This window comes from Palaemon carinicauda, chromosome 4, assembly GCF_036898095.1.
Source record: "Palaemon carinicauda isolate YSFRI2023 chromosome 4, ASM3689809v2, whole genome shotgun sequence".
NCBI lineage: Eukaryota > Metazoa > Arthropoda > Malacostraca > Decapoda > Palaemonidae > Palaemon > Palaemon carinicauda.
Window position 1 is genome coordinate 38,928,006 of NC_090728.1, and position 7,377 is coordinate 38,935,382.

The following is a 7,377-nucleotide window of genomic DNA, read 5'->3' on the forward strand; positions in this document are numbered from 1 at the left end:
GTATTAACTACTTTGAACTGTAATTGTTCAGTGGCTAAACTTTACTCTTGTTAAGGGTAGAAGAGACTCTTTAGCTAAGGTAAGCAGCTCTTCTAAAAAGAAGGACACTAGAAAATTAAAACATTGTTCTTTATTCTTGGTTATTGCTATAGCCTATGTACTATGGTCTTCCACTCACTATCTTGGGGTAGAGGTCTCTTGCTTGAGGGTAAACTATTAAAGGCTTTAAGGTTTAAAGGCTACTCATGAATGGCAGAGGCAAGGGACAGTGACACTGCTCTAGCAAGCAAGCCAATGCCCTATAGACTAAACATATATACATATGATCAGCGTCAAAGCCCATCTCCACCAAAGCTAGGACTAAGTAGAGCCAGACAATGGCTGTTGATACCTCGGCAGATAGATCTATAGGCTCCCCCAAATCCCCACCCTTAACTCAAAAAGATGGTGAGGTTTTAACGACCAAAAACACTATTGAGTTTGAGCCAGACCCGAACCCCAGTGTGGCATTCACCCGTCACGTACGTTACCACATCGGCCTCCACAATTCTACCTTATTTCTCTTCCTCTAGGTTTTTTTAAGTTTTTTATAGTTTATATAATCAAAGATGTATTTTAATGTTACTGCTCTTAAAATATTTTATTTTGATTGTTCATTACTTCTCGTAGTTATTTCCTTGTTTTCTTTCCTCACTGGGCTATTTTTCCTTGTTGGAGCCCTGGGGCTTATAGCATTTTCCTTTTCTAACTAGCGTTAAAGCTCAGCTAATGATAATAATAATAATAATAATAATAATAATAATAATAATAATAATAATAATTTTAAATCATCTTTAATACACCGAGCGGTAATTTCCATGGAACCACTAAGTGTTGTGATAAATGAATGTATTTCTTATATATCTCAGTTAGTACAAGCATCCATGCACCTTGCAAGTAGTATCAAGAGGTCAATAAGACGAAAAATAAAGATCAGTGCCACTCCACCATGTCCAACAGACCTTGAGCATTTAATTATCCCAAATATATACAAAGTGTACGAGCCTATAGGTGGGAGAGAAGAGAATTTCTGTTAAAGGATAGTGGACAAGGGAGAAGGATGACTTTCATCTTTGGCAGAGAGTTCTGGTTGCAGCATCTTGTATCTCCCAGTTAGTTTATGAATGGCTCTTTTAATATAGTACCACAATTGTTTCATCGAACATTCTACATACTAGCTAAAAAGCATAGTGGAATACATCCTTTTTGTTATGCACTTCTGCCAAATAAGGAGCGTGCTACGTATGTGAAAATGTTTGAAATGCTTATGTCTTTCGGGCCAACGTAAATTCCCATTAAATGCATTATGATTTTGAGCAAGCCGTGATCAATGCAGTAAGAGACTCTTTCCCAGAAGCTACAGTCAAAGGGTGCTTTTTTTCATCTAGTGCAGAGCATGTAAAGACATCTAGCATCAAGTGGGCTTCGATGACAATACAATACCGATCCTGAATTTGCCATAAGCAAAAATGATAACTGCTCTGGTCTTTGTATCACGCGCTGACCTTGATTCTCACATTGAAGCCTCAACAAATGATTTGCCCTCAGAACTAGAAACTATACGAACTTGGTTTGGGTGTAATTACGTGGAGGCAACAAAAGGAACCGTTTATTCCCTCACGATTTATGGAATGTTCATGAAACACTGAATGACAAAAATCAAACTAATCTGTTTTTACGTACTAAGAAGCCATCGTCCAATACTGGAAGTTTATTGAAGCACTAAATAAAGTACAAAAAAGAGATTTGTATATGGAGCATCTAATGGCAGGACATGAACCTGCCACTAAGTTAAAAACAGTACCAAGAAATGGACAAAGGAATTCAAGAAAATTGTTTATGGATATGATAACGAGAGTTGTATTGAATATTGACGATGAAAAGCACATCATTTTCATATTTAATGAAATTATATATAAAAGAAAAACGTTCTGCACGACTTTATCAAAAAAAAAAAATAAAAAAAAATAAATAAATAAACATGACTCTCTAAAGTCTTTTTTTTTTTCATGATTCTTTTCATTCTTAATTGTAAACCATTATTTGGTGGCGAGCTTTCATATGTGGCTAATTGTTACCGTCGGGCAATTATTGGGGGCGAAATGTTGGCGACGAATTGTCGGTGGCTAATTGACGTATACCCATAATAATAAAGTACATATAAATCAAAAGTCAAAATTAAGTACACCATACTTCATAGCATATACATGTAGATAGAAAAAAAATACTATCGATTTACCTTTTTTCTTTTAGTTTGGTAAGATACGGAAAACAAATTCCACATTATCCAGAGAATTAGTAATTAGGTGGTATAATTTACTAAGGCATGCTAACAAGGTTTTGTCAACGCTATGTTACGAGTTACAAACTTATGACCTCTTTAAAGATACCCGGTACTAAATCATAACTAATTAGTAATGGCTTTAAATGGTCTGTTTTCTGTGAAGCAGCTATTTTTCTTGAACGCTAAGTGACAAAAATAAATAAATAAAGCAATAGAAAAAATCATATATAATTTTTTTTTCGCTAATGAGATTCTATAAAAATTATGATCAGTCCAATTAAATTCAATGAAAGATTAATTGGAGGTAAATGATAAAGGCGATCCAAAGTAAATTAGCTATCGAATGACGATGAAGGACAGGCCAAGCCAATTATTTGGATGTCATCTCTCTCTCTCTCTCTCTCTCTCTCTCTCTCTCTCTCTCTCTCTCTCTCTCTCTCTCTCAATTAAACAAATTATTTTTATAGTGACAAGACAAATTGACTAGCTTTTACTTAGGTAACACAGATACGTTTTGAAATATATTTAGTAATCAGTAAAAATTTTCCTTTATGAAAATTGTATTGATTGAGATTCAATGTCAACAGAGACTCCTGTCTAAAAAATGTCTAATTCTGTTTTTTTCTGAAAGAATTCATTACCTTCTAGTAAAATTCAATTTAAGAGGTGAGTGAGAAATCCCTAAACAAATTAAAACCAAGTTAGGTGTCTCAAAGGCAAAAATCACTAGTCGCTGTATTAAAAATGTATCATTGAGAGAGAGAGAGAGAGAGAGAGAGAGAGAGAGAGAGAGAGAGAGAGAGAGAGAGAGAGAGAGAGAGAGAGAGAGAAAGAGAGAGAGAGAGAGAGAGATATTCATACATTCATACTTTTTACAGGCTCCTAAGTATTCTTATATTTTCATACGAAGGATAAGTAACACCAGCGAAACGTCACTTATTTGGTTGGCAACTAAATATTTACTTCGAAGGATGAAATAAGAGAACAATATCACAATGATAAAAGAAGGGATGGAAAATGATAAGTCTGATTATACGCTCGTAAACATGACAAAAATGTCACACAGAAGGCAGTAACTTAAATATTTTCTTTTCTATGGTATAAATTCATTACATTGCTAAACACCAGGGGTTTATGGTCAGTAAGGGAAGGTGGATTTTGGGTAGGAGAATCAATGATATCCCCTACACTAACATATACTTTTCAAAGTTTTGAAATACTTTCGTGAAATTTCGTTTAACAAAGTTATTTTTCTGCTTTCAGAATTACACAGAAATAAAAATTTGGGATCCGAATAACATTACTAAGAATACAAGCAATTTATTAAATTGTTTAATAATGAATCGGAATACGGAACACAGTGATCTCAGAAATATTAATAACTTTGAATATTTACTTTACCTACATCCAAATATTTATATTCAAGACTAAAATGAAAGGATTATCGACGATATCTAGAAATATTCGTTCCACTAAAAAAGGGTAATACTACTTACTCCGTAATTGAGTTACACTGTTCATGCTGACGTCACATATATGTGAGAGGATATTGAATTTAATGTCCAATTAGGTATTAATTGGCTACTGGGGTCCATACTAGAGAGAGAGAGAGAGAGAGAGAGAGAGAGAGAGAGAGAGAGAGAGAGAGAGAGAGAGAGAGAGAGAGTCTCTATATTCTCTTTACCCAAGTTCATTAGGTGTATTAACTGTTTCACTCTACACAGCATTCATTTTTTCATTATCTATATATTTTCACACTGAACATATTTTTCTTATTAGAAATGTTAAGATCAAAGCGGAAAGTGTTTTATAGATTAACGATATATTGATATATCTGGATATATGTGTTTATATTTTATGTTCAATATTTAAATCATCTAATAAACTAAAAAGAAAATTATATATATATTAGCAGAAAGGTTTAGTAAACGAATACATGATTACAGCATTGGTGTCTACTAAGATAAATAAGAAATAAAGAAAAAACGCCAGAAAGAATGTGACGGTAAAGAAAAAAAACAAGATGAATCATTTGATTGGATGGGAATATAAAGGAATTGATGTACAAAGGTGCTTCCTCATTAGTGTAAAAAAAAACTCACTTATATCGTCTATGGGTCTATTTTTTCCTGGAGAAGGATAAATATGGTATGATGACAGTGAGTGTCAACGTCAGAGGACGTGAGGTACCGCTTTGTAAAAGTTATATTCCGGAAGCCTCTAGGGACAACCCGGACATTTTCGGATATAGTTGTTTTTTTACTCTTCATATTGAGTAATTCCATAGTTCATACTATCGATTCAAGGAGGGTGTAGTCCTCACACCCTAGGGCAAGTTGAAATAATCAAGATGGCAGCCAAGATGGAGGCCGCATCTAGAAAAATACAAGATATGTCCATTTAAATTAGCGTAGCATAGATCAACATACAGTATGCATATTGATAAAAAGAGTGCATCTTCTTCAACATTTAGTACCTTGCAGGCATTGTTAAAAATCATATGCCCAACATTTGATAAATCCCTGCCTGGAGTAATGATGGGTGACATTGTAACCAGTATAATAAGAAAGCATTCTACTGACCTGCAAATTGCTCTAGGAGTTTTGTTGAGAGATTCCAAGAAACTCCTCAATCACGTGCATGATTACGCAGTGACAGGTAGCTATGATTGAATGCAAAAGACTAAAAAATTCTGCTGCTAGAGCTGCTTGTGCAGATATCGGCCTTCAGGGCATCATCAGTGCCAAGGACGGGTTAGTGAAAATAGTAGCAGACAATTTCGATGAGGATATCCTTGACCTAATAGGAAGCTTTCAACTCACTTCATACCGATGATTGCTTCATACGCATCTCTAATTAGTCTGACATATTTCTCTGATGTTCCATGGAACTCTATCACAAGCCTTCTCTAAGTCAATAAATACTATATGTAATTCATTTTGGCCTTCTCTATATTTTTACATCCACTGCCTTAGTGCAAACATTGCATCCGTCGTGCTTCTGCCTGGAATAAATCCAAACTGTTCTTCTCCAATCTTGGTCTCTTCCCTGATCCTACGCTCTAAAATCCTTTCCCAAAGCTTCATTGTATGTGGGAGGAGTTTGATTGCTCTATAATTATTACAATTTTGTACATACCCATTTTCTTTGAATATGGGCATTAAAAAGGTATTCCTCCACATTCTGGGCATCTTTTCTTTCCGGTGTATCTTTTTCATCAGATCCCACAGCATATCCACTCCAAATTCCCCCAAGCATCTCCAGACTTCCACTGGGATCTCATCAGGTCCCGTAGCTTTTCCCTTTTTCATCTTGCTGAGGGCAACCTTAATTTCTTCTCCATCTATATCTCTTACCATTCCTAAATTTGCATTTCCATCTGCATTATAGATCTCGGATTTTCTTCATTTAGCAATCTTTCAAATACTGCTTCCACCTTCCTTTTATATCACTTGAGCTACACATTACCACTCCATCCTCATTCTTTATCTCCTTAATGTGGGTAATATCTTTGGTCGCTTTATTTCTTCCTTTAGCAATCCTGTAAATCTTCTTTTGACCATCCTTTGTGTCCAAATCTTCATATACATTATCCAATGCTTGCTGTTTTGACTGTGCCACCGCCACTTTTGCTTCTTTCTTTGCTAATCTACTTCTCTCCTTATCTTCTTCAGTGCCTGTTTCATCATACCTTTTCTTTGCATTTTTCTTGATCCTGATTTTTTCTTGTACATAATTACTGCACCGCCAAGTTTCTTTGTCTCTTGGCCCTTTTCCAGTTGACATCCCTAAAACTTCTCTGCCAACTCTTTTCAGAATACTGCTGTTCCATTCCCTCCACTCATCCACATCCTCATAATCCCAGGTGCCAAGCTCGACTAAAATCCTCTCTATGAATGTATCCCTATATTCTGGTTCTTTCAGCTTCCACCATCTTATCTTTGGAATCATCTCTTGCCTACCTCTTATTGTTCTCTTCTTATCCCAGTCTACTGTCAAGAGTCTATGCTGGGGAGTTACAGCATCTCCTGGGAATATTTTACAGTTTCTTATCTCTTTTAGATATACCCTTCTACCTAATACAAAATCAATTTGGGATTCTTGCTCACAACTTTTATACGTTGTGAGATATTTTGGCTGTTTTTCGAAGAAAGCGTTGAATACTGCCATATCAAACGCTACAGCAAAGTCCATAACCCTTTCACCATCTTGATTCCGATCTCCCAAAGCCCATCCTCTATGTATTCTTTCCCGGCCCTGGCTATTTCTCCCTACATGACAATTTAGGTCCCCTCCTATCATTAACAGTTCTTCATTTGGTACGTTAATCATTTCCTGATCCAGCTGTCTCCAAAAATCGTCTTTTTCCTCCTCTGGACAACCTGTCTGAGATGCATACACACTGATAACATTTAGTATTTCTCCATCCCATTCTAGTTTCATACGCATTATTCTATCATTTAGTCTTTTTACCTCCAAAACACAACTCTTGAGCTTTCCAGTTAGTATGATTCCAACTCCATTCCTTCCTCGCTCTGTGCATCCACTATAAAAAAAAAGTTTATACCCTGCTCCAATCTCTTTGGCTTTATTTCCCTTCCATCTTGTCTCCTGCACACACAAAATCTGTACTTTCCTCCTCTCCATCATATCGACAACTTCTCTTCCACGTCCTGTCATGGTTCCAACGTTCAAAGTGCCAATTCTAATAGATTTTGGGGCTCGCTTCTTTAACTGCAGTCGCCCACTTTGCAGTAGCCCTTGCCTATTTCTCGCAGAGTTAGGGCGATGTATCTGCGCGTTGCCTACGGGGTACGCCCTAGCGGTCATCAGTTTATTTATAACGGCTTCCATTTCATGGGTTTTGGCAGGGATTTTCACCAGATGCCCTTCCTGACGTCAAACCTCCCTATTTATCCGAGCTTGGGACCGGCATCTAGCAAGGCAGGCTTGCCCCCCAGGTTGATTTACCTCATATGTGAAGAACTGGTGGATAACGAAGATTAGTTTCAAAAGCATAGACTACTGCAGATGAGAAAGCTTCTCACACCCAT

General features: G+C 36.4%; 1 protein-coding gene across 1 annotated transcript in view; it reads right to left on the minus strand.

Moving 5' to 3' along the window:
• LOC137639378 (uncharacterized) overlaps nt 1-7,177 on the minus strand; it is a 24,680-nt gene extending 17,503 nt beyond the window's left edge. Inside the window, exon 1 of the mRNA XM_068371654.1 lies at nt 6,015-7,177. Coding sequence (XP_068227755.1) covers nt 6,015-7,177 — 1,163 coding nt within the window. The remainder of the gene's footprint in view (nt 1-6,014) is intronic.
• Nucleotides 7,178-7,377: the final 200 nt, after the last annotated feature.